The sequence below is a fragment of the Oncorhynchus masou genome, chromosome 23 (genome assembly GCF_036934945.1).
Source record: "Oncorhynchus masou masou isolate Uvic2021 chromosome 23, UVic_Omas_1.1, whole genome shotgun sequence".
In the NCBI taxonomy this organism is placed as follows: Eukaryota; Metazoa; Chordata; class Actinopteri; order Salmoniformes; family Salmonidae; genus Oncorhynchus; species Oncorhynchus masou.
Genome location: NC_088234.1, coordinates 54292001 through 54317452, shown reverse-complemented (window position 1 = coordinate 54317452; position 25452 = coordinate 54292001). Strand labels below are relative to the sequence as shown.

At 44.0% G+C, this 25452-nt stretch overlaps 1 protein-coding gene across 2 annotated transcripts in view; it reads right to left on the bottom strand.

Moving 5' to 3' along the window:
* The window catches only part of LOC135511054 (disintegrin and metalloproteinase domain-containing protein 12-like), a 155140-nt gene that overhangs the window by 20773 nt on the left and 108915 nt on the right, over positions 1-25452 (bottom strand). For both annotated transcript variants that reach the window (XM_064932538.1, XM_064932539.1), the window contains exons 5-17: positions 23053-23129; positions 21110-21299; positions 19744-19809; positions 18122-18193; positions 17658-17827; positions 17367-17451; positions 14418-14566; positions 6768-6945; positions 4232-4321; positions 3688-3883; positions 3350-3458; positions 2659-2857; positions 2306-2383 (exon numbers count right to left, since the gene is read on the bottom strand). In XM_064932538.1, coding sequence (XP_064788610.1) covers positions 2306-2383; positions 2659-2857; positions 3350-3458; positions 3688-3883; positions 4232-4321; positions 6768-6945; positions 14418-14566; positions 17367-17451; positions 17658-17827; positions 18122-18193; positions 19744-19809; positions 21110-21299; positions 23053-23129 — 1659 coding nt within the window. The remainder of the gene's footprint in view (positions 1-2305; positions 2384-2658; positions 2858-3349; positions 3459-3687; positions 3884-4231; positions 4322-6767; positions 6946-14417; positions 14567-17366; positions 17452-17657; positions 17828-18121; positions 18194-19743; positions 19810-21109; positions 21300-23052; positions 23130-25452) is intronic.

Genomic DNA, 25452 nt, shown 5'->3' with positions numbered 1-25452 from the left:
GTGTGGCAATTTGTTTTTCTTTTCTGGGGCCCGTACTTTTTCCTGATCTGGTAACCTAACCAGTTAAAACTCCAGACTTTATATGGTATGATGGGATTCATCTGTTGTAAAAAAAAATATGAGCTGAGATGGGACCAGAGTATTTCTAATCAGTTCACATGGTTTAAAAAACTCTGGAACTTGGGGAGGATGAAAAACCTGTCAAACTGCAGCAACCTTGTACTTGTTCATATGAATTATATTTGAATAAAGAAGGATTAGGGGGTTTCCTATACACAGACACAGAGAAAGCAACATGATTTGACAATAAAACTCACTGGGCTGAGCTTGCTTCAAACTGAAAAATAGTCAAGTTTCAATGCAATACAGCATGTCAGATCTCTAATGTTTAGATGAGGCTGCTACATTTATGGAAGAGTTTTTGCTTGTGTCTGTTGGGAGTGATGTGTTATCACGCTTGCTAAATAAATACTGGAGGTAAGTGGAGAGCGGGGTGCCCGGCCTGCATGATCTGTGATTTCCGTTAATCTGATTGGTCAAGACATGCAAAGAGCCTGCAGCAGCACTCCGATGTGAAGCATAGAGAAAGTGTGTGTGAGTTAACAAATCATGAGGCAAATTGGTCTAAAAAACAGCACTTCTTTTTAAAGCTTTGTCTCGATATATTTTATTAAACTAAATCAAAAGTGTGGTGTGGTTAAAAAGTGCTGTGGCAAATGACATCACCTGGTTAAACCTGTTCTTACATCCAATAACTAATGGCATCACCTGGTTCAACCTGTTCTTACATCCAATAACAGATGACACCACCTGGTTCAACCTGTTCTTACATCCAATAACAGATGACATCACCTGGTTCAACCTGTTCTTACATCCAATAACAGATGACATCACCTGGTTCAACCTGTTCTTACATCATCCAATAACAGATGACATCACCTGGTTCAACCTGTTCTTACATCCAATAACAGATGACATCACCTGGTTCAACCTGTTCTTACATCCAATAACAGATGACATCACCTGGTTCAACCTGTTCTTACATCCAATAACAGATGACATCACCTGGTTCAACCTGTTCTTACATCCAATAACAGATGACATCACCTAGTTCAACCTGTTCTTACATCCAATACCAGATGACATCACCTGGTTAAACCTGTTCTTACATCCAATAACAGATGACATCACCTGGTTCAACCTGTTCTTACATCATCCAATAACAGGTCAAATAAAACCTCAAAGAAGCACCCAAACCAAAGTTAAGGTAAATGAAGGCAATTTCTTAATCCAGCTTTGATTCTGTGTTCTAAATTCACGAAGGTGATGAAGGTGATTCAACAATGTAGTGGTTCAAAAGCCAGTCATTGTAAGCAAATCTGGCCCAGTGTTCTACTTTTCATTCATTCATTCATTCACTCGTTCAACTAAACAACAAAGTAAATAAAACATAAAATAATTATTGTTGCGTTATTAGTACGTACTCAAACACCAAGGAGCATTTTGACTACATTTGGATGTTTCCAGACTATAGCTACTTGCTAGTATGTTTGAATGCTGCTTGGCCTGCCTTCTCTATGCCAATAGATGATGTCATTAAATGATATTGATTTAACAAGAGGCGGAAGAGGAACTGTGACACCCCACTCGCAGTCCCCCCCCCCCCCCCAGTTGTTTTCTCTGGGTCAATGAAAGTCAACAAACTAAGTAGACCAGACCCAGCTGCTATTGCATTGGTGTCTATGGGAGACACACCCAGTTAGGTAGACCGCAACTGACAATATTTTTTCAACGGTAAACGGCCTGAGTGAACTATCTTTATTCATCCGCCATCTTTGATTTAACTTCTCTGGGTCGATGAAGATTGATTGTATAGCATGGAAGTAGCTGCCGTAATTCATGCGAAGAGCAGTAACTAAATTGGTGCTCGGTGTAGCAGAGTAAATGGCTTAGTGTACTAGCTAGAGGGCTCTACGATGACGTGTGCTCCAAGGTTGAAAAATATATGCGCACATAAAGAAATTTAGTTGCACAATGAAAAATATTAAAGGCTAGAATCATACATTTTTCTAGACGCACTGGATCTCCTAAATTTAAATTCCAGGTCGCACAGCAACATTTGCGAGTAAATGGTCGCTCAGTAAAGCCCTGTACTGCTCTATTTTATGCTATGTTGAGGTTAATAAAATGCTGTGATAAGTTAATAACGTTGACATGACACTGGTGTTTAGCTAAGAGACTGGAATAAGTTACTGCCTTCTAGATACTCAGCATAAGATGATACCCTCCAACTCGGAGTACTCACCCCTCGTCCACTGCACTTCCCTGAACACTGGTGCACTCCAAACACACTGACATTCTGGCACTGACGATTCAGACACATCTATGGAATAGAGAAAGAGTCATATTGAAAACATAGTACTCCGCATGTGATGTTAATTATTGAATGGAAAGCATATCTTCCGAGATCTGCTATCTATTCTACTTAATGTACTTCGTAAGGGGCTCAATTCAACTGATCCCAGAAATGAAAGTAAGTGATTGGTTTGGAATTGGGCCAAAGACAAGCGTGGGCATTAGCATTCCCACCAGCGGGGACGGTAATCTCTCTCTCGCTCTGCTTGATAACAGCTGCAGTGCCCTACAGAGTACCCTCACCATGCCCTCTCCACACTTGGTGCCAGCCAGAACCAGTCCAGGGTCGGGCATGTCATCACCCAGGTAGACGTGGGTTCCCCGACACAGGATCCTCCCTCCTTCCTGAAGAGGGATGTTGGTTTCTATGGAGACGGCATTGGTGCCAATCACCGGCCGGTTGGCCCCTCCTTGACACTGAATTTTGCCACACTTTGCGTCTCTGTGTAAAAAAACAACAACACACGCATAGACACATAAACACACATGCAAGATAAATGACAGGGCATAAAGTTTAACATTGACATTTTCCGACGTGTGACATTGTGTGCAATTATAACCAAAGATGAAAGACTAGACAGCCTTCGTCTCACCCTAATAATGACTCCCTCAGTGCTCCAGTCATTAAAGCAATTACATCAATTAACAAATGCTTGATTAGAGATTTCACCCATGGGAGATCTAAGAACAATAGCATAAAGTGCTTCATGAATACTTCAAACTGTAATTAGCCTTCATTATCTCCAAATAGTGTTTTTCTCTCTATTAATGATTCCTATGCCATTTGTCCCATTTAATGTGCCATGCTGATTGTCGATGGCACTCTTGATAATACCAATTCAGATAAACAATGTTGCTTTATTCATTTGTCTTTCTAGCTAGCTCTTTTTGCTTCGAAGACATGACATACATAACAACAGCTGCTCAGTCTTACCGGGCTTCACATTTGGCAAACGATCCTTTGGAGTCCTTCCCACAGTTCCCGTAAGGATCTCCTGCTGAGTTGACCCTCTCAAAGCAGATCCCTGGGGCAGGTTTGGCTCCTGCAGGAGAAAGTGAGAGAGAGGAATATAGAGCGATAGAAATGGGGGGAGAGCAAGAGAGAGAGAGTGAGAGAGTGAGAGAGAAAGGGTGATTTATGAGCGAGGATTAGTTTTTCCTTAGCTACTTCAATAAACATGTTAAGGAAAGTTACGGATGTACTCATCTTAGATCTCCAAACATGGAAGACTTTCATCAAGTGGTCCTGATCATTTGTGGCGCTCTACTGACCTGGTCCCCATAGCGTGATGCACTGCTGCTCATGAGTCTGGCAGATGCCGTTGTAGCAGTATCCATCCACGTTGTGGCAGGAGTGACCGTCATGCAGGTACACATTGGCAGGGCAGTGGGGATTGGCACCAGTACAGAACTCTGGCAAATCACAGGAGTTACTGGACTCTCGACACGGTGTGCCAGCAGGCTTCAGCTGCAGAGAGAACACATACACGCACAAACACCAACAAACACCCCCGACAGCCAGCCCACAGACACACAGACACACAGACACACACTGTGAGGGCCCTGTGCTTGAATACAGCTTCATGTATTGGCTTAAAAGTCCCTGGAAACGAAATGTCTTAATTTTTTACTGTAAACACATGGTTGTGTAATACTTGTCAATGGAGCAGAGATAATTAGATTCCCACTCTTTATCATTTTGACTTGGAGGGAAAGAGTCAGAAAGAGACAGAGAGCAAAAGTGCAAGGGAGAGGGAGGGAAAGAGAAAGACTGTTGGGAGAGGTATAAAAAGAGAAACAGAAAGAGTAGTCGTACCCTGCAGTCCTCGCAGCACTGTCCGTGGGCGCACACGGCATTTCCCTTCAGGGTGCAGGTGGTGGCATTGCAGCAGGGGTTCATGCATTCCTGAGTGACACAAAACAAAGAAACACATGGACCTGATTAATGGTCTGGACCCCCAACTCTCTGCTGCTGCTGCTTTGTCCATCTCAGATCAGTGTTCCAGCTCAGGGAGACCACATCCTGTAGGGAATCCATTGACTGTAGCCCTGGAGTCCCGCAGTGCAGCCCCTTAACACTGTGAGCTAAAGCCTGGAGACACAATAGCACAGAACAAACCAACAGGAGAGAGGCCATTCTCTGTCAGGGTCAGACAGGCGAGAGGCCATTCTCTGTCAGGGTCAGACAGGAGAGAGGCCCTTCTCTGTCAGGGTCAGACAGGCGAGAGATCATTCTCTTGGAGGGGTCAGACAGGAGAGAGACCATTCTCCGTCAGGGTAAACATATCTTCAGCTCATATGTTTTGGATTTGTGGTTGGCTCTGTTGTTAAAACAACATTATGTTTTGATGTCCCGTGTGTTGCCTGTCTATACAATGGGTGGGTGGATGGGGAGTTCCAGAGCTCAAGCTCAGCTGTGGTGATTGAGATGGTGTATTGTAGGTTGGGAAGGGGGTGTGGTAGGTTAAGGGGGCTTTGGTTGAGGTTTCATTGAGGGTGAAGGTAGTGAAAGGATCTTGTAGAGGTAATTGAGTGGCTGGTGGGGTGAGCTGGGGTTGGTGAGCTTTGAGGCCCCTGAGTCCTGGAGATTACAAACATGTAACACAATGGAAGGAAATGGAGAGCTGGCCACAGAGGGAAAGAGGTGAAGAGGGCGAAGGGGGGGTTAGAGAGAGACAGATAGGTGTCGGAGAGTGAATGACGAGGTGATGGAGCGAGAAATGAACTGGGATTGAGATTGAGAGGGAGAGAGGGGTAAAAGTACAAGGCTAATTAAAGAGATTAAGTGAAGGACAGAGTGAAAGAGCACAGAACGGCGTTAAAAACCTTTCATTAGAGGACAAACGCCATCAACTTCCTTTTCCAGGCCACAACAGAGTCCCGGCTACACCATCTCTTCTTCGTCTTCACTTCCCAACAAGACCCTGGTACGTTGACTCTGTTGCCTGACAAGGTGTTGATGCTGATGGGTCAGGACTAGAGGTGGTCTAGTTGGCCACTGCTGCTCTGTGGAAGGGAGTTTTATGGGGTTGGCTGTGCTCTTGTGGCCTGACGTCAGCCTATTGTTTTGTTCGTGGGAAGAGAGGGGTGCTTTGATCCCCCGGTCCAACTGGGACCACGGCCCACCACACCAGGCCTCTGGTGACGTCACTGGGTCACGGAGGGGCACAGAGAGGTAATGGAACAGCAGTATTCCAAACCACACAGCTGGTATTAGGGTGTTATAATCATTGCCTGATTGGAAATACCTCATACTGTAATTGAGGGGATTCTGGTCCCATCATTACTTGATAAATCTGTAAACACTTGAGACCAAAATGACATCAGTGTGTATCATCGGAGTAGACTCAAGAACAGAGATATGTTTATTAGCATAGCCACTGGATGCCACAGCAAATTAGACGTCTGAGAGGAGTGGATATGTATCTACAGAGAGAGAGAGGATTATGTGAATGTATGATGGAATGGGAATGCTAAAACAGTTCAATTGTCTGCATATCAAATGCATCTTCATCAAACGCCTCCCTAATGGCGTCCTTAACCATCCTGAAGACGACAACAACACTCTCACATCCAGTTAATTACCTGCTTTCTTGTTGCTCTGTTTGAAGAGTTACACCTAAGCACATTGCCAGAGGGATTTCTCATGTTCTGTGGGATGTGAGAGCAGCTGCTGCAATGGTTGTGAGTTAGAGTGATGCTGTATGCTGCTCCAGTACCTGTTCCCCAGATGTGGGTCTGGACTGGTTTGGACTTGTTTCAGTTCCCATGGCAACCATGTCAGTGTAGTGCTCTGTTGTTTTGATGGCAGAGACAAAGAAAGCTCCACGTCGCCTTGATTACTCTCTTGTTTGTTAGGATTGTCACAAATTTGGACGGCTCACTTGATTAATGAGCAAATGAACAGGACGTGACATCATCATGGCACAGTATCAGACCAGTGCTCGGCACATATGGGAGGCTGACAAGGAGAAGGGTCTGGGTAAATAGTTGCAAATGGCTTAGGTTCTCCGGTGGTTTGTTGTGTTACTGTATGCATGGAGTCGTTTTACACATCTATGTCATTGCCTTTGTGGCAAAATAACATTGACAGTAGGGCATGCAACTACACGTGTATAACATTTAAATTTTCTTGTGCTGTATTCTGGGTGATTGCTTGTATTTACTGTGTGCCATTTGTTGCAATTCTTTGCGGGTGTTAATGGTTTGTTGTAGTTCTCTGTGTTCTTTAGTGTGGATAGTGACTGCTGGTCCATTGTGTCAGCATGTAAGCTATCGGTAGCTATAGCTACAATATAATATAACAGAAATAATTGCTTCTCTGCGTTCTGTGCCGTTGAATCTTACTGTACCTCCAGTTCTCCACAGTCACACTCCTCTCCCTCCTCCACGTATCCATTGCCACACTTCTGTCCCCCGTACAGCACCTTGACCTCAGGCATGTTGTACAGACACATCCCCACTCCCTTCTCCAGACTGGCTGCCAGGTCCTTCTTACTGCAGGTGCTGAATACCGTAGGAAATGGGTACCTGAGGGATAAAGACAGAGGAAACTTGTTGAGTGCAAAGTGTTGCTATGCAGATACACTGTTACATTAAACTAACTGTGGGCACAAACCTGTGACATGGGCACACGCAATCTGGCAAGCTCCTGGTGTTCAAGGTCAGAGTTTCCATAGAATAGTCCAACAGGCTCTATTACGTGACCTGATTCATTCCTGTATGCTTGTCATTCCTGGTTAAAGTATGCTCATATGTTTAAGCCTTTAAAGGTTAACTTAGGACAAGTAAATGTACACATGCCAGAAAGTAGCGTACCCAGACAGAGCTCAGACTGAAACTATAAAGGCTCTGCTGGCTTGTTCATTCATAAGGCCTCGGCACATATTTAACGGTCTACTGACATCAGATAGGTTCCGATTTGACACAGTTCCATAAGCACAAAGACACACAAACAAACAAATGATCACTACAACAAAGATGCAGCATGGTTTGCAAGCTACTTATTTTCATAAATATTTATCCGCTGCTCAGGCAGACCTTAGTCTTCGATCACAGAGGAGGTTGGATAATCTGGGCCGTTTGAAGCAACAGGCTTTTGAAGAGACGGGCTATGGGAAAATGACGCATGCCTCTTAGAATTTGTCTGTGTGTCTTCAACAACAACATAATATTTGCTTATACATTGCAGTGAAGAATATTTAACACGATGATTAGACCTTATCCACATGCAGTACATTATATCTCTATATGACTTTTTACCAGTCTGTGTATGTCTACATAAGTAAGAAAGTAAAACAAACTATAATAAAAATAAATTCAAAATGTCATTGTATGCTATAGTGTTAAGATTTCCCTTCACTGGAACTAAGGGGCCAAGCCCGAACCATGAAAAACAGACCCAGACCATTTTTCCTCCTCCACCAAACTTGACAGTTGGCACTATGCATTGGGGCAGGTAGTGCTCTCCTGGCATCCGCCAAACCCAGATTCGTCTGTAGGACTGCCAGATGGTGAAGCGAGATTCATCACATTTCCACCGCTGCAGAGTCCAATGGCAGCGAGCTTTACACCACTCCACCCAACGCTTGGCTTTGTGCATGGTGATCTTAAGCTTGTGTGCAGCTGCTCGGCCAAGGAAACCAATTTCATGAAGCTCCTGACCAACAGATCTTGTGCTGACACTGCTTCCAGAGGCAGTTTGGAACTCGGTAGTGAGTGTTGCAACCCGAGGACAGGCGATATATTTATATAGTGTAAACTGTATGTATACATAAGTAGGAAAGTAAGAAATAAAAACATCCTAAATGTGGACAAAAAATATGTCTGTAACAGCTGTCCTCCCTGGGGTTTCTGTGCTGTCAGAGTGTTTTCCTCAGGCTGTACTGTACGTACCGAACAACCAACCAACCACAGGACAGATGGATACACACTGCTGCTTCACCTCATTATCAACCCCTGTCCTCCTCTAACCTCCCTCCCATCACCCTGACAACTCTGACAGTAGGAGACTAAAGCCAAAGAACAGAACACTGGACGTGACAAATCTGTAATAACAGTACTAGAAATGGCAGCAGGTGGGCTGAGCGAGAGACACACAGGCCTATATAGCCACTTTACTGTTTCACTCTAGGCTGGTTCACCTTCAGTATGTAAAACTGGCTAATGATAGAGTATGAAGGAGTGGTATTGGCACAGGCGACTGGCACAAAAGAAAATGCTTTGAGTAAGCCTGGTATCTGAGAGTTAGTGGTGTTGTGAGTGATGAAGATGATGGAGGGTTGGCTTTGGACAGGCGGCAGTTTCAAAAGCCTTTTTAAGACCAACAGAGGTTTAGAAGGACTGGTACTAAACTAGGACGTTGGTTTGGGCCGAGCAAGATGGTCAGGAGGGTGACCGCTGGCATGGAATTGTGGAACAGCTGACATCAGACATGACCGCTTCAAGGAGTCAGAGGACTAAAAGGACTGAGAGTCTTGGCACTGGGTGGACCAGGTTGGTAAACTTGACATTGTGTGGACAAAAGAAGGTTTGAGGCTAAACCTTGACGTTAAACAGAATCACTTCTTTTAACGTGACACAGACTCGGGTTGTAGCTAAAACTTGGCATCAGGTTTGTGAGGGCATCTGTGATGCTTCTCCTCAGCCTAGGGGGGATTTGGCAGCTGTAATTCTATGGACATTGCACTGTCATCAGTTCACTCTTTAGTGGGCCCGCTAGGGGCCAAGAGATAAGGGGAGCTAGCCAGGAAACACACTGTGCCCCCTCCTTACTACTGAGGAAAAACCCAATGAACTCTCACTCACTACAACTCCCTGGGAGTACACATCGTGCTGTCCTACACAGTCCACCCATCACCTCTGAAACACCTCTGTGAGTATCAAGTGTATCTTCGCCTCCCAGTGATGACCAGCACCACGCCAACCTGTCTGCTTCATTCATCCACTTGGTTCCACACAAGTATGTTTACCTCAAAAGAACAGGGTCTACAAACTACACAGAGCTTGGCTGCTCTTTAGGGGAGAACCAAAGTGAGATGGAGCAGGCCTACACCAAGCCACTGAGCAGGCCCTCGTAAATAGCATGCTTGCTGCTGATAACACACCAGAGTGGTGGAGACCCCTGATCTGTGTGGGGAAAAACACAATACTTAACTCCACAAGCAGACAAAGCAATCTGCTGCGACCAGCCTAAGACCGTCCATCATATCCTACCCAGCTGAGCACCCAGAGAAGATCCAGCAGGCCTAGGGAGAGGTGTGGGCCCTGCTCGCTAGTCCCCTCTAGTCCTTTAATACAGCTATGGAATGTGGATCCCCCTACACCCTAGTGACTGTTGTTACAGCTGATGCCACGTGCCGGCTACGCAGTCCAGAAAATGATCTTACGAGGAACTATACGTTAGCTAAAAAACGCCCACGTTTGCTCCCTGAGCAGTCAAGCAATGTAGACCTATAATTAGGACTAGGAGGTGTTGGGGCGTTGGGGCAGATGCCACATATTGCTCGTTAGAGTATATCCATTTCAAACATAGTCATCTTGCAGGGCTTGATTGACAGCCAGTATGAGAGGCAATAGGAGTTGTTATTTCACAAGTAAATAAGGTTATTCATAAAAGCTGACACAGAAGCTAATTCATATTCTGATCACGCCTTGATAGCTTATATGATGAATGGTCGTTCATATCTTACTTAGAGCAGTGGCAATGATGACAGACAGCATCTTTTGTACTCCCCGGGGCTCAAACGCTGACAGCCTTTGTTATTACTAACAGGAGTTCAATGCCAGGCAGACACACAGATGGAAAGAGCAAATGGATATCATCTGATGTGCTCTTTCGTCAGCAGGACTAATCTATAGGAAATTACACAGAATTAATTACCATTTTCTTCTTGGAATTCTTTGAAAGTAAAGGGGGGAAGAACAATCTGCAGTCATTTTCATGTTGCCAATGTAACATGTCTCCTCCTCTGCAGCAACAACAACAAGGCCTAGTAAGTCTCCGTTGACTTCTGACATAGAGGATTTTGGGACCATCTGCATCTGTGCTCATGTCACAAATGCAGAGGTATCACAGTCACACTGATATGGCAACATTGTACTGAGGCAGAGTTTGGGCTGTTACCGCTGGTGACTAACAGTAGCGCTTCTCTGAATCTAGCCTACATCAGTGGGCCCAGAAGACTGTTGTTAGTCTGATCAAGTCAAACAAGGAGCCACTGGGTTCAGTGGCTGAGTAAATGCCACGGCGGATAGGGGGCTGGCATGGATGTCTGTTGACAATGGAGGTACTAGAACGGGATGTTTTCCTCTGTGGGAGTGAAACACCATGCTGTCTTTGGGTCTCTTTACACAGGAGACTAGAACAGCCATCTGCGCCTCGAAACCTTGCTCCAAAACTAACTATGTTGGTGAGACCAGTCTAACCTTTAAGCAGATGTGGAACTATGCTGTAGTGTTGGCACTGGTCCACTCAGACAGTTAAGGGAACTGTGTACCCCTCGAATCCAGCCCAGGGCATTACCCGAAAACATCTGCTCATCAACCACCAACTTTCTCTAGATTCTCCACAACGTAAAAGTATACTGTTACTCACAGACACAGATGCACGGACGCATGTTGGCGCTCAACTCAGTCAACCAACCCCATAATTAGTAATGTTCCCTCAATTTCCATCCTACCTTGACACTGGTAGTAATTGTCCCCCTCTCCAGAGGTTCACCATGAGTGTGCAGCCCAGTTTTTACACCCTGCTGTGGGTCTGGGCTCTTCTAAATTACACATGATACAGCCACCTAACTGGGACTACCACTACCTGCCACAAATGACACAATCCACTAGCATGAAAAGTACCCACATTTACATTTTACATTTGAATCATTTAGCAGACGCTCTTATCCAGAGCGACTTCCAGGAGCAATTAGGGTTAAGTGCCTTTCAGCTAGTTGGCTCAGGGATTTGAACCAGCGACCTTTCGGTTACTGGTCCGATGCTCTTATCCACTTTTAAGCCCCCACATCAAACACCATCCCTGTGGCTTTCTCAGCTCTTGCTCTAAGTATTGTTGTACTTCAAATCTGGAGGCAAGTCAACACACCTCTCTTTGGGATCTACTGTAGGTGCTGTATTCAAACAACACCCCTAACTTTATATCCCCACTAAGCAAGCCCACCACATCTCTCTTTGGGATCTACTGTAGGTGCTGTATTCAAACAACACGCCTAACTTTATATCCCTACTAAGCAAGCCCACCACATCTCTCTTTGGGATCTACTGTAGGTGCTGTATTCAAACAACACCCCTAACTTTATATCCCCACTAAGCAAGCCCACCACATCTCTCTTTGGGATCTACTGTAGGTGCTGTATTCAAACAACACCCCTAACTTTATATCCCCACTAAGCAAGCCCACCACATCTCTCTTTGGGATCTACTGTAGGTGCTGTATTCAAACAACACCCCTAACTTTATATCCCCACTAAGCAAGCCCACCACATCTCTGTCTCTCTCTCTCTCCCTCCTATCTCTCGCACTGTTTTTCTATAACAAATAAAACACTGTAAATAAAAAAGGCACAGTTCCCTCAGTGTTTGTCTAGCCTGGTAAAAACCTCCTCTGTGGATCTCACTCTGAGCCCTGTTCCTCATTACAGCTGGCAGCGTCAGTGATAATCACGTCATTTAGATGCAGCCTGTCCTTCGCTCCATTAGCAAGTCTGACTAAAGAATGTCCCCGACACAACACCCAGGCAGCTACACAGGGTTCACTGTCTGCCTGCTCCTCACATTCTGAGAATGCATCAGGACTGAGAGATAGATAGAGACAGAGTGCACTGTGGGTAAAGAAGGCATAAAACGGTGAGGAGGAAATTAGTTTCGGATTGGATTGCTGAAATGACTGGTTTTGTCAACAAGCCACTGTAAATTCAGCCCGGAGGAGGATGTGTTTGACTGGCTGAAATAAGGCATTGCATATCCAGCTGATGTACTGTGTGTTTATTGGTGTATGATGTGTACACACACACGCACAGACACGCACACACAGACATGCAGACACACAGTGTGTATATTCAGCATACACACTAAGACAGAATGTCAGTTGCTATGCCTTATTTCTTGTCTCATGTGTGCTCAGTGGCCTTTCAGCTGAAGTGAACTGAGGACGATGAAGGATTGTTCCCATTGGTCCTTGATACTGTTGAAATAGGGCATTGTCTGAGTTCTATTCTGACTGGGGTTTAGCCCTGAGGTTCTCGAGTAGAACATACAGAGAGAAACAATGTCTTCCCTCAGAAAAAGACAGGGTAGTACAGTATTGCTTTATCTGAACTGTCTTGCACAAAGTGTATCAATCAAAGCACATGTTGTGTTTTAACATATGCAATAGCCGTCTCCCAAAACTAACTAAGATTATTTTGCATGTACTTGTTAAGGTCCTGCACACTCTAATAGTGGTGAAGGATGCTTATGCATTAATTTCATGCCTTAATGGATCATTTTCGGTCACACTTTGTTCTGCTTGCTAAGGTTACAATTAGGGTTAGAATAAGGGTTTGGGTTAGGGCTAGGGAAGAGGTACGTTTAGGGTTAGGATAAGGGTTAAGGTTAGGGTTAGTTGAAATGTTACTGATAGTCTGTAGAGCATCTACAGATGGATTATCCAAATAAAGTTACCCAATTTTTTTCTATTCATGTTGCATGAGGATAACTGAATGAGCTCAATGCCAACTGGTGCACACAGTTTTCGGCTGGCCTATTTTTTAGGTAAAAGGTCGTATTATTTTCTCTGGCTGACACTCGAAGGGCGGATAATGTCTTTCGCTTATTCAAAGACCTGCTGGCATTTTCGAAGGATGCCCTCGCAAGCCCTGTGCGGTTTCCTCCCAGTGGGTCGCTATGTTGTTTTATGAGCACATCATTGAGAATTGTGTTACTATGTTTTTCATGGCCTGGCTCCAATGACAACGGTGAGAGCCTGGTCCAGTGAAAACACAGCAAGCCCTGAGACAAGAGGGGCCGTCGTCGACAGGCTGTGAATCAGCTGCGTCCCACTGCCGCCCACAACCCTCAGATCCTACCCATGATCCTCAGCGGCACAGTTCCGAACAGGAGGCAGCGACGCGTCCTTTAACTAAGCCCCCCTCGGATGTACTGCTCAGGAAGCAGCTGAATTTCTACATTTCCAATTCTGATGGCAATAACAGACTCCACTGCTTGGGCACCCGTCTGTCTATCTACCTGACATATAGTTTCCCCTTTTCCCTCCTCCTTCCCTCTCTCACAAGGCTGTAAAATACATCCCAAACACATCCATCCGTCTGCAAGTCCACTCATCAGATAAAACAAATTGCCATCAGATCAAGGGTGAAATCTCATAATACGCGCAGGGTACACCTTATCTGACTACTGTTTACTAAGGAACAGTCACATGGTCCATCACTCGCGGCAGCTGCATTATCACGAGATCCCAGGCTGGGAACGGGGAGAGAATCTGTGAGCAGCCTCTCTGTCTTCAGGCTGGGAGGTTGGTCCCAGCCCTCAGCAAGATGCATGACCATCCACACATTAACAATGACACACACAGGGAGCTAGTGTTTACATGAGATAACCCTGTATAAGCCGGCAGGGGATTCATCTTGTCTATATGGTCTGTTAACACAAGGTTCAAAAAAGTAGCTCATTTATTCTGAAAAGTTGGGGAATGAATGGGACTTCATTTGCATGCTGGTAAAGTATACGCCTGATTTGGGAGTTAAAAGCTAAGTTAAACTGCTACACATTGATGAGACAAAAGGGACTATCAGAGTTTAGACGGAAAATGAAAATTACAAGGTTGATGTAACCATTTCAATTCGAGCCAGTACAGACAAACTGAAACCTCCATTTTCTGAAATTGACTGGAATTGGTATAGTTGACCTACCATCCAGTTTTTATAGCACATTTTTATACACAGTTTTGATAATCCATTAATATGAATGGACTGGACCATTGGCATCACTCACCCAGTGGAGGGGGTCATGATACAGCCCCCGCGGTCCACTGTCATCCTGCAGCCACACCCCCGCTCTGGAGTGTCGTGGTTCATGCCAAAGTTGTGCCCCAGCTCATGTGCTAAAGTCACAGCCGCGCCCAGGGGATTATCCGAATGATCCTACAGAAAAAAAACACATTCATATTCTGTCGAAAAAACAAAATGGAGAAAAAACACAACTGAGAAAACACATTTCTGTACTTTGTTCTGTGAATCTTTCTGAAAACCATTAGTAACTATTGTATAATGACTTCTTTGTGTCATGTCTAGCAGGAATAGCTAAGTAGAAGCACAATATTTAGTTCATTGAGCTCGGCGGATATTCATCGACTGTTTGGAAGATAATGGTAAACAGCTACAAGGTACAGTAATACAGTTCACTACACATCTACATATCTATCTTAGTTCGCTTGACTCTACAGGCTCACAGTGGTTCCATTAGGTGCCACTGATCCACATGTCATTAGACATTCTGCACATGGAGGATGGGAGCTCATCGGAGGCTGTCTGCTGTTCCCTCACCAGCCCCAACCAACCCCAATCACACACTACTGCCGGTGGGGACAGATGCTGGGGAGCAATATAAACCTGCTGCATTATGACATTTTAGTGCACCGATAAGCTAGACCACTGTCCTTCAGAAGGAGACAGGGCAGAGGGAGGGGAGGGGGTGTAGAGAAATAGGGAGACGGGCAGAGTGAGGGGAGGGGGTGTAGAGAAATAGGGAGAAGGGCAGAGTGAGGGGAGGGGGTGTAGAGAGATAGGGAGAAGGCCAGAGGGAGGGGAGGGGGTGTAGAGAGATAGGGAGAAGGCCAGAGGGAGGGGAGGGGGTGTAGAGAGATAGGGAGAAGGGCAGAGTGAGGAAACCCAGGAAAAATTGGACAAACGTATCAGACAGAGAAATGCAGAGATGAGTGCAGAGTGAGAATGGAATGAGACTGAAAAAAAGAGTGGCAAAGACACTGAGACACAAAGAGAAGAAAGTGAGGGAACACTAGAAGTGAAGGTAAGACCAGCTGCTGAAGCTTGCTGCCCAGTTAAGTGCAGAGAGTGTACAGCAGCACACACAATGACGGTATAAATTATGAAGGTCCCTCCCCATGGAACTTTACCCACTATGTGTGTGTGTGTCTTTATTAAGCCACACCAGGTGAACCAAAGCCACTAAGCCATAAATTATGTATAAACACACACACACACACACACACACACACACACACACACACACACACACACACACACACACACACACACACACACACACACACACACACACACACACACACACACACACACACCAAGCTCTGAATTTAATAGGGGAAACTGGAGACAGAAAGACTTGTCTCAGTCATATAATGTTTCCCCTACATGTATGTGGACCCTGTCATCCAACGTGACGTAACAAGGCACAAAAAGTAGGCATATGAATCAGCCATAGGTCCATATGTCTCTAGACAGCCCCACAACTAGTCTGATTTCAGGTGTTCTGTACAGAGGCCTTGATTATTGTCCATGAGAAACGCATTCCTTTTCCCTTTAAAAAGGAGGGCCCTGATTACGAAGCCTCATGACGGGACCAGTTTCCTGGGGTTTTACAGGAGGAACGCTATGTCTCTCACAGCCCTGTCATGTTTATGAGAGATCTCATGGATGTCACTGAATGGTGCGGAACACACTGCACGCATCACGGTTGAGTGCCCCCGTCACAAGCACTGTAATTGTAGAATCAATGAGAGTGAATTGATGTAGTCGAAGTCAGTCAGAGCCTTCTAGGCTAGCCGCGATGGGGACAACACGATAGGGTTAGTTTGGTCATGAAAGGGTTTTACGGTCTTTCTGATATCGTTTCCAGACATGCAGGGGGATATTTTATCTCCCAATACAAGATGATTGTATTTTGTATTCTTTAACGACCAAACATTTGTTTAAAAACCCAGTGAAGTACAAACTGTGAAATTCAACCTACATGTGGAGTAAATAAAGAGGGTTGGAGTTAATTATAACATATGGTGGAATATGAAGAGGTTTGGCCCTATAACTCCATACATGGTTCTGTAATCCTGCTCCAAGCCTTCGCCATGTGTGAGTAATCGGAAGAACAAACATCTGGAAATATCCAGCCAACCCTGGCCAGAAGAAAAACATATCTATTAAAGAGATTTTCTGGTACTTTTGTATACTTTTTGTCCAGTAGTTCTGAAAGTAGCGCTCGCGAGACAAAAGTTGCCTACTACATCATTAATGTGCAGATATATGCATCACGTTATTGCTCTCTCTCTCTCTCTCTCTCTCTCGCTCTGCTGTGTGTACATCTGGCTAGCTGTCACTCAAATGGAGAGGGGCTGAAGCTATATTGGCTAGAACTTGAATTGCTAGAGGGCTGGCCCACGTGGGGAAAATGGTATCAGGTGATACAGCGGGGATGGAAACACAGCTCGCTTTGCTCATTGAACTTAACTGTGTGGGTTGTGCGTGGTAGTGAGTTTATTTTGACCTATAGTATGTCCTGGCACAAATAATGTATCACCCCTCATAAACATTTGAATGCGTCTTGTTTAAGCTCTGTGACTTACCTCAAACCCACATCGGCCTACATTTATAACTGGACTGGTTGGTTCAATTATTTCAAATGACCTTGGATGGTGTGTGTGTGTGTGTGTGTGTGTGTGTGTGTGTGTGTGTGTGTGTGTGTGTGTGTGTGTGTGTGTGTGTGCGCGTGATTGCATCTGTGTGTACATGGGTGTGAATATCCTGGTGTTTACATCATTTCCTCCGACCCTCCACCAAACAATGAACGGTGAACACATTTTCTTTACACGGTGCCTCTGGATAGCGATAAGCTGAGCTCGGAACAATATCAATGCGGTTGATAGCATCAGACTGAATAGAGGAGGAACACCAAGGTTCAGCTTATACTCACCATGACGATGCCTCCAGACTGCTCCACTGTACACATGCTCATGATGGGGGCCATGCCAATGGTGGTACCCTGGAAGTACACCCCACTGGTGGGAAGGGGATCGAGGAAAGGTATAGATGGTGACTTCAGGGATTAAATACATACGAATAATCCAATCATAGCCTATTCGTATCCCAAATCACAAACAAGGGAATTGAACTGTATGGGAGGTAGAACTTGCGTGTGTCTCTTTGTCTGAGTGTATGCTTCATGTGTGTGATTATGCGTTCATGTGTACTGTAGGACATCCACCTGATGAGCTGAGCGTTGTCGTGTGATTTTGTAGGCAGTAGTTTAACTTTCCTCCAGTCTAGGAACTCATGCAGGGTGTTGAAGGGGTCCTGAGTGACAGGACACTTATCAGCGTCGCTCCACACCTCCAGGCCCACTAGGGCCACACGGATGTTCAGGACCCTATAGAACTGAGGAGGAGGAGGAGGAGAGGGCCAGTGAGTAGAAGGATGCATGTAAATCTGTCCAACAATGTATTTTTGGACAGATTTACATAAACATGTAGTATGGATGACTTGCTTGGGACCCTTATACTAGCGATCTATCGATAGCTGTAAAATACAATTTTAGATAGACTAAAATCAGTTGTGAGAGACTGACAGTAATATATTAGCCTGATGTGGCATTAATCTTTACTGCCAGAGGTATTTCTATTTTAAACATAAGATGGATCTCTGCTGTGCATTGGGAGGTGGAGGTTTTACCTTGTCCACGTAATTGGCTATCTCTGCCAGTCTCTGCTTCACCCTCTCAACGTCCTTCCCCTGTTTCTGAAACTGAACACACAACCACCAGGTTAACATTATTAGACGTTAGGAAGCAAAGAAGGACAAGAATAGCGGATGAGTGCATAAGATAATGCCCATAATATACAGTACTGAAAACTGGGTTCAATATCATTTGAACAAGTGTGACCGTGAGACATCGCCACGTCGGGACATTTACCTCCATTTCTTTCCACACAAACGGACTGATTGTTTTGGTACACCAACTTTTCCAACATGACTATTGCTATGATCATTGTTATTTTTATATCATATAATCATTATTATAGTATTCTTTATGTTAGCCTCATAAGAACACAAACTCTCCAGAGTCTGGTTATCATATCCTTTACTGCCGACCTGTTCTACTCATCCCCTTCTTTGTGAACTGGGATCCTCAAAGGACATCGTTTAAGGGGAATCTCCCATTTAAGGAGTGTTTTGAAAGTTTATCGTAAACGCTAATGTGTGTGCTAATTATACCTTAGAGTTAAGTGTAAGCCATTGTAATGTCAACTGTGCAATAGTATTGCCATTCAAGTGTATTACCATTCAATTGTACATGGCAAGCAGATCTTCTGCTTGTCGAGGTAACATGCTGTTACTAAACTCTGCCAAATACTCAGATATGTGAGTAATGTGAGTAGTTAATGGGGATTTTACCCTGTGTTTGAGGTGTCTGGCCTTAGGCCCCAAGTCAAGGCTATTTTGCTATTTTTGGCACAAGTATGTTAATTTATATTTTTTCAACAAAGTATTTTTGGAAAATATTTGTTCTCAGTTTTCCTCATCATGTATATTTTCTCCTTTACACAAGCTAGTACAGCATAATGGTACTTCTATGCAGTAAGGGCCCATAAGTTCCAGATACCCTGTATCTTCAACCTGTCTGAGAGAGAAGGCATAACACGTCGGACAGGTTGTCAAGCTGCGATCAATCTGGATCTGGGCTGATCTCACAGTGGGAAAGAAACAATTGGCAAGTCAACGGGGAGCATGTGCACTGGCAGAAATAGCATGTAAGAGGCATCGAATGCAATCAGTGTTGAGACAGACTCTCCCTTTTCATCCCACTGTGCATCCACCTGCTTGAGTGTCCTAAGTGTAAGCCTACTTAACCGAACCATCCAACCTGCCCCTTATAGAGCTGAAGAATCAAATGGGTTCTCTCCTCCTCTCTTCAAGTTCAGGTCAACAGCATCAGCTAGGGGCAGCCAAGGGAAATCCCAGTGCGAGCCTTTCTCTCCTTCTTCTGCATCCACACCGTTTCCTGTTTCCTGTCTAGTCCACTGGGGAATCATTCAGCACTTCCTGTGGAATACGGTTGCCACCGACGACCACACTGATTGCAGCAGCACACTGACCTAATTCTGCCGTTACCAAGGTGGATTTGTTCTTGCGTTCTTAGTCTCACCTATTTTCTGCAGCAAAGTCTGTGTGGCTTACATTCTCATGCCCATCTCTAGCCATTGTGAATGGGCAAACCACATAGGCATGGTAATGATGAGGGCTGATGACAGGACTTTTATACATGCATTATAAATACATTATAGATACATTACCTCTCTGTTGTCTGCAACGATGACCAGCTCTACATATTTGGTAGTTTTCTGAGCGTGCCTCTTGTTCTGTGATGCAGAAAGAGGGAGAGAGGGAGAGAGAGGGGGGGACATGGGATTCTAAATTTAACCACCCTTCTCAAGATGCTCCATGGTCTTTTTTGAGCACTGTAAACAACGCACACTTATGTACAACTTCCTGTGAGTCCACAGTGGGTTCTTTATGTTAAAGCTACTTCAAAAACATTGCTTATTAATCTTTCAAAAGGCTTCTGTCACGGCATCACCTTTGATTTCAACTTCGCATTAACCGCCTACACACCAGTGGTGAAAGCTTCACAAAAAAAAGCCTATTATTCATCTGCTGAGTCACACAGACAGCAGACGCTTTTCTATGAAATATCTTGTTCACCTATTTTAGTACTCCTGTGTTTTTCATAGATATTTTAAAGCATTAGCATTGAAAGCTGCTGATTCACTGTGTCAGTGAGTGTCTTGGTTATTGTTTCAGAGGGAAAAGGGAGGACCAGGATTAAGGGTGGATGGAGGTACTGTGGTAGTGGCAGATGGACCTGTTTACCTGCTACATGGAGACTGGTGTGGGGAGCAGAGCCCTCGCTCCTGCCCTGGCCTTGATATAGGACTCTGGAGCCAGGGTGAGAGGGAGAGAGTAAGGCCAAGGTTGGATCTCTACCATGGTTCATGTGCTGGTCTGAGCTCCAATCCAGGTACAAAACCAATCCAGTTTAAGCCCTGGTTCCTGATCAGTCCAGTCACAGCAAAAAATTGCTGTCATTGTATTTAATCGATTCTAGTGCCACAAAAAGCTATGTTTCACCAACAATAGTATGGTAAAAATAAGTTTGATCCTACCTCTAATGCAATAGCTATAAAGGCAAGCATTATTTTACAAATGAACATTTAACATCTCCCTAAGGCTTCCCATTACAAAACAAAAATAATATCAGCCCGTTTCAAATGGTGTCATGTATTACATCAGAGAAATGAAGAAGTGTTCCTACGAATCTTGTAAGTTGTCAGATAAATTGATTCCCCCGTTCATGAAAGTTGGCCTCTTCTTCACTCCGTTATCAAACCCAGAACCCTGTGTACAGCTGGTATCAGAAAGCTATCTGGACGACAACGTCACACATCCTTTAGCCCACGCTCCAGACCAACTAAAACATCAATCCATTATCAAGCTCTGCCTTTTCAACACTTCTACATCTAATGATTCTTTCGGGGAGCTTCATCACGAACAGTGTTGTTAATGGAATCCTACAATATTACTAAAGTGGTATTTGATGGAGGTTATCTGAATGGTCGGATGAAAAACTCAGATGCTGCTGAAGTTGATGACGAGCCTTACCCTGGTACTGAATGTTCTGAAAGGGCTTCTCAGATGGTTGTCAGGGGTAACAGAGGACATGTTGAAGCCATGACCACAGGTTCCGGGGGACAGGTTGAGGTTTTCCCCTCGGTAGATGATGTGTTTATTATTGTTCTGGTACAACGATGGTTCAAGGATGAAGGTTTTATTTTGAAGTGAGATGAAACCCCTGGAAGAGAAGGGAAGACAAGGTACAGTAATGCTGTTCAACAGATCTGGCATAATGCATTGGCAGTGTGGACAGGGCAGTATGTGACCTGATTCTATAATACAAAATGATCATGAGCTATGTGGAAAACAAGTCAATGATTAAGGTATTTCTCTATGATAAGGAGGTGGTTCTTTAATCTGGTGTTAGCAAATAAAACCCAAAAGTCTGGCATGAATCACATATCAGGCCTAGTTTCAGGAGGGCAAATACATTGCAGATGATGTGTTTTAAAACCCAAACTATTTCTGAATTCCACATGTTTACTTTCCTGGCTGTGAGCAGTGCGAGTGGGTCAATTTTCTGGACCTGAACATTATTTTACACAGAAAAAAACATCTTACCGGTTTTGATTGAATATGGTATAACCCACAATGTTCCTTGGTTCCTTGAGATGTGTAAATGCTGTGGGCTCTGCCCCAGTCACTCCCTAGCCACACACATAGTCACTTCCTAGGGTGTGTTCAGCTCCCTTCAACATTTTCTACGTTGTGTGACAGTTTGTATTGAACGACACATTTCCTCAAAACGGTGTGCACCGTTCTTCAACAGCCTTTGAGGTAGATTTGCTCCTGTTTGGTGGGTGTGGCGAGTTGTGGCCGAATCAATATGGGTGTGACCATCTGAAATCTCAAAACTCATGCAGCAAACTACATTCATGGTAACTGCTCTAAGGGCCACAATAATCACAGCTTTTTCAACTGGTCGTTCAGTACCATTTCCGTTGAGTTTAACATTGCACACCGTTCTGTCGTACTGAACGTAACCCTGGTTTGAGTGTGTCAGGAAGGGGGAAGCCATCTTGATTATTGACTGCATTTGTGGGCAGAAATGTTTGTAACTAGGAAACTGTTTATAGTTGAAATGCTATTTTTAAAGCTTACTGATACATTTGTTTTTTCCCCTCTTTACTACCTTTCCTTTGGATTAATACACAGCCTAACAACTCAACTGGAAAAATCTTTATTTCCTTTCTTGCGGCTGGATTATTTAGATTTGAGCTTTTTAGAGGGACTGAACTAATGGCTCTTAGTGCAATAACTCAGTCAATGTAAATGGACCCACTGACCTACAGTAGATTCAACTGCCCGAAATGTGTTCTTAGGCCAACCAAAACTCTGAAACAATTTGTTTTGGCATCAAAGCCAAGCCACATATTGCTCGTCAAATTGCTTGACTCTTCAGCTACAGCAATACTTCTAGTTCAGGTGTATTACCGCTAAATGTTCCTAGTCATTGGCTTTTATAGTGTTGTTAAAAGGATAATGGCATATTAAACGTTTTCTCGTCACATAATGCATCTGTAGTTTTGGGGTAATTAAACAGGAGATAAGCGTACATCAGCAGGCTTTCTGTTGCTGTTACCACTCAGTCAGGCAGGCAGCTTTATTATTTCCAGGTGGCTATTAGGCACAGACACATGCCCAGAGGAGAGGACAGACACGTAGGCCATCATTGTAAATAATCATTTGTTCTTAACTGACTTGCTTAGTTAAATAAAGGTTAAATAAAAAATGTTATAAAAATAATCACTGGTTGGCCCAGACCAAGTCCATTTTCTCTGTCTAGGGATCGGTTATATCCTCTGGTGGACTCTTCTATACTCTTGGGTAAGTGGACACTCATACCTGATTGTTGACAGAGCTTTAAGGGCCAGTTACACAGCATGTCTGACTGAGGCTGCTGGGATCTTATAGAGTGAAGTGTTACTTACCGGAGTCCAGAGCAGGTGCTGAGAGTGACGTCAGAGTTAGCGTGGCCCTCCACTTCTCCATGGTAGTAGCAGTTCTTCTAAAAAACACCATCATGGCACTCAAATCAGATTTGAACTGTGTCAGGACGTTCTTCACTATGCTATAGTATAGGGTAAATCCATTTGAATTCAAACACTTTTTGACAGCAACCATTTTGATATGAATTAAATGTTTGTCATTTCCAATTAGAAATTTGACTTGATTTGCACAAATGAAAATGTCCATTAACCTCTTGAAACTCTGGGGGCGCTATTTCATTTTTGGATGAAAAACGTTCCCGTTTTAAACAAGATATTTTGTCACAAAAAGATGCTTGACTATGCATATAATTGATAGCTTTGGAAAGAAAACACTCTGACGTTTCCAGAACTGCAAAGATATTCTCTGTGCGTGCCCTAGAACGGGAGCTACAGGCAAAACCAAGATGAAACGGCATCCAGGAAATCAGCAGGATTTTTGAGGCTCCGTTTTCCATTGTCTCCTTATATGGCTGTGAATGCGAGAGGAATGAGCCTGCCCTTTCTGTCGTTTCCCCAAGGTGTCTGCAGCATTGTGACGTATTTGTAGGCATATCATTGGAAGATTGACCATAAGAGACCACATTTACCAGGTGTCCGCCTGGTGTCCTGCGCCGAAATTGGTGCGCAAACCTCAGCTGCAAGTATTTTTCCATGGAATTCAGAGAAGAAAGCAGGCTTCACGAACGATATATCAATGAAGAGATATGTGAAAAAACACCTTGAGAATTGATTCCAAACAACGTTTGCCATGTTTCGGTCGATATTATGGAGTTAATTCGGAAAAAGTTTGACGTTGTTGGTGACTGAATTTTCGGTTCGTTTCGGTAGCCAAATATGATGTACAAAACGGAGCGATTTCTCCTACACAAAGATTCTTTCAGGAAAAACTGAACATTTGCTATGTAACTGAGAGTCTCCTCATTGAAAACATCCGAAGCTCTTCAAAGGTAAATGATTTTATTTATTTGGTTATCTGGTTTTTGTGAAAATGTTGCGTGCTAAATGCTACTCAAAATGCTAAGCTAGCTTAGCATACTCTTAAACAAATTAGTGAATTGCTATGGTTCAAAAGCATATTTTGAAAATCTGAGATGACAGTGTTGTTAAGAAAAGGCTAAGCTTGAGAGCAGGCGCATTATTTTCATTTTATTTGCGATTTTCAGAAATCGTTAACGTTGCGTTATGCTAATGAGCCTGAGGCTTTATTCACGATCCCGGATCCGGGATGGGGAGTATCAAGAGGTTTTAATTATAATCCACTTAATAATTCACATTTCCTTTTGCGGCAGGTTCATTTTCCTGCTGTAGCAAACTAGCTCAAATTAAGATCCTACATCTGTATTGAAATCTTAGAACTATAGATAATTGGGGGCGCTAGTGATCAAGACATGGAGTAGGTCATGTTTTTCCGAGCTAATGCTGAAATAGCATTTTTTTTTTATATATATATATTTTTTACTTTGACCCAAAAAGAACTAGGAAACACAGCCATTGAATGACTTGCTTTACTCTGTTCAACTTTTATTTTTGTTTTAATGTGTAAATGCCGAATAACCTGAAAAAGTTTACGTTTCATCGGAGTCACTGACGAAAGAGAAAACACTAGGCCCAAGACGAGGAGCTTGTGTGCTTCAACAAATGGATTTGAAGGCCGAGATTCTTGCTTCTCCATCTATACTCAAGTCGGAACTCAAGGAGGCGCTCAGTGAGGACTTCCATTTTATTAAGTCGATATTACAAGCAGTCAAGAATGAGCTCACAAAGCATCCAGCAATGGTTCGCACTGAACTGGATACAGTTAAGAAAACTGTCTCCGACATGGAACAAGGCTTGTCAACATGCTCAGATGACACGACTACGCTACAAACTCGATAAGAAGCTCGAAACTGATGTGGCTAGGCTTAAGGAACAATTCATACATCTACAAGGTTATATGCAAAGATCCAATTTCAGGATCATGGGGGTAGATGAGGACCAGGGCTCAAGTTCTACTTCATCGGTCTCAAAGTTATTGAAGGAAGCCCTCAAATTGTATAAATACATCCTTGTAGACTGCTCACATCGGGGCTCTCAAGCAAGAAAGCCTGGCAGAAAACCTTGCGTCATTGTGGCTAAACTACACTACTATCAGGATTGTATTGATATTCTTCGGCGTGCCAGAGAATTAGGCCCACTTTGATGCAACAGAGCATCCATCTCTATCTTCTCAGACGATGCCCCCAGCGTTGCTTGTGACCGTGCTGCTTTAACAATGTCAAGAGTCTGCTCTGTAAACGGACCAAGGTTAGGTATGGTGTAGCTTTTCTCTTTTCCTGCCCGGCTCCATATAACATACAACAG